This window comes from Colobus angolensis, unplaced genomic scaffold (genome assembly GCF_000951035.1).
Source record: "Colobus angolensis palliatus isolate OR3802 unplaced genomic scaffold, Cang.pa_1.0 Scaffold1062, whole genome shotgun sequence".
In the NCBI taxonomy this organism is placed as follows: Eukaryota; Metazoa; Chordata; class Mammalia; order Primates; family Cercopithecidae; genus Colobus; species Colobus angolensis.
In genome coordinates this window covers 21,336-23,444 of record NW_012111609.1, presented here as the reverse complement: position 1 = coordinate 23,444, position 2,109 = coordinate 21,336, and the positions used below count along the sequence as shown (strand labels likewise).

Here is a 2,109-nt window from a genome sequence, read left to right as displayed (position 1 = left end):
TGTGCTTTGACACGTTTTTCAGTATTAAAATACTGGTTAGTGGGAAATTTCATTTACTCTTATGGTAACTTTTTTAAAAATGCAAGTCTCTTAGGAATCATTTAGGGAAAAGTAAAATATTAAGCATGTGTCTTCTGCAATTTTCACAGAACTAATGAGAGGCTAGCAGAGGTCAGCACCAAACTTCTTGTGGAAAAACAGCAAAGCAGATCTTTGTTCACCACTCTCACTACCAGGCCAGTCATGGAGCCACCTTGTGTTGGAAATCTTAATAATAGTTTAGATCACAACAGAAAACTTATTCCAAGAGAAAACTTAGTAATCTCTTCCTCAAATCCACGGACGTCAAATAATAGCTTGGAGAACTACTTGAGCAAGGTTAGTTATGTTCTTTTTTCCTTTCGGGTTTCAAATTTCTCATATAAGAAATCGTTTTTTGTTTGTTTTTGAGACAGGGTTTTACTCTGTTGTCCAGGCTGGAGTGCAGTGGTGCCATCTTGGCTCACTGCAACCTCCGCCTGCAGGTTCAAGCAACTCTTGTGTCTTGGCCTCCCAGGTAGCTGGGATTACAGGTGTGTGCCACCACACCCAGCTAATTTTTATATTTTTAGTAGAGACTGGGTTTCACATATTGCCGGGCTGGTCTCAAACTTGTGGTCTCAAATGATCTGCCTGCCCCAACCTCCCGAAGTGCTGGGATTACAGGTGTGAGCCACCGTGCGTAGCCTCAAATTTCTGATATAATTCTTGTTTTTAATTTGGTGAAATACTGAGTTGTTTAATTGACTTATGCTTGATAAGTAAGGGTCATAATTATCTGTGCTAATAAAGTGAGGAAACAGAAATTTTAGTTTTGTTTTTTTTAAGTCCCTAGAGCTCTCACTTTCAAGAGATACCATTTGTTAACTTTATTCAATAAATGTAACTAAATTGTCACATTTTAAATTTCTTTAAAAGCTGAATTTATTAGAAATGGAATGTTATTGCCTATTACCTGATAGTAAAAGGTATACGTTGAGATACTTTGGCTTTCTTTCTAATGGATTTGAGTTTGGCTGTGGTTGATAGCACTTTGATGGTTTTCTGGCACGATCTCAAGTGTTCCACCCTTAATCATAAGTGAATGATTGGCATCCAGACACTTAACCACATATGGAAATTTATTATTTAAAGAACTCCAAGATAAATACTTTTTATGAATTAAACCTCTAACACTGATTAATTAGTATTTGTAAGTTTTGTCATTTTGTTACATAGGATTACATCCTTAGTTGCTATTGTTACAGCATTTTTCTCCCAATTTTTGTAGAATGTATCTATTACTGGGCAATTGCACAGCAGTTTTCAAATAGTTAAGCAAATATGTGAATTTAAAAAACGCACTTCACTTGTGCCATTACTTGAATGATTGATGACTAAGACGGCAATGATATCAAGAGTGCTTAATAAGTATGATCAAACAGAATTATTTTCTTCCTACCCAGAATTTCATGGAAAGCCTCACAGGGTCCCCATCTTTACAGTTGCAAGATCCTAGCTAGCCAATATCATGTTCATCATTTTGTTAGCTTAGTTTTGTCTTGCTTTTCTAGGACAATAGAAAACCCATTGAAGAGGAACCTTCCAATCCAACCTTATGATTTCACTCATAGTATGACTCCATTTCTGGGGATCTCAAAATGAATTCAACAATGACAAGTTATAACAATTGTAGACTTGGTAGGGAAAAAAAATATAATTCAACTATGCTTGATCCAGTTTAAGATACTTGTCTAACTTTTGACCATTTTTGACTAGGGGGACAAATTACAAAAGGTGGTTGCAGTAGTGAACACCTGTAGTCCCAGCTACTTGGGAGGCTGGGGCAGGAGGATTGCTTGAGCCTGAGAGTTTGAGGTCGTAGTGTGTTTTTATTGCACCTGTGAATAGCCGCCACACTCCAGCCTGGGCAACATAGCAAGACCCTGTCTCTTAAAAAAATTACAAGACGCATAAAACATCTGTTTGAACAAAAATAAATAAATAACTAGTTCTTGTTGTGTATCATTAAAATATCCATTTTAATCAGTGCACATTAGCTTAAGAGTTAATGGTATTTTCATGATCTTA

The 2,109-nt window shown here is 36.4% G+C and overlaps 1 protein-coding gene across 1 annotated transcript in view; it reads left to right on the top strand.

Moving 5' to 3' along the window:
• Positions 1-1,640, top strand: part of LOC105515396 (ankyrin repeat domain-containing protein 26-like) — a 2,280-nt gene extending 640 nt beyond the window's left edge. The window contains exons 2-3 of the mRNA XM_011947203.1: positions 150-378; positions 1,593-1,640. Of these exons, the coding sequence (XP_011802593.1) occupies positions 150-378; positions 1,593-1,640 (277 nt within the window). The remainder of the gene's footprint in view (positions 1-149; positions 379-1,592) is intronic.
• The last annotated feature ends 469 nt before the right edge of the window (positions 1,641-2,109 follow it).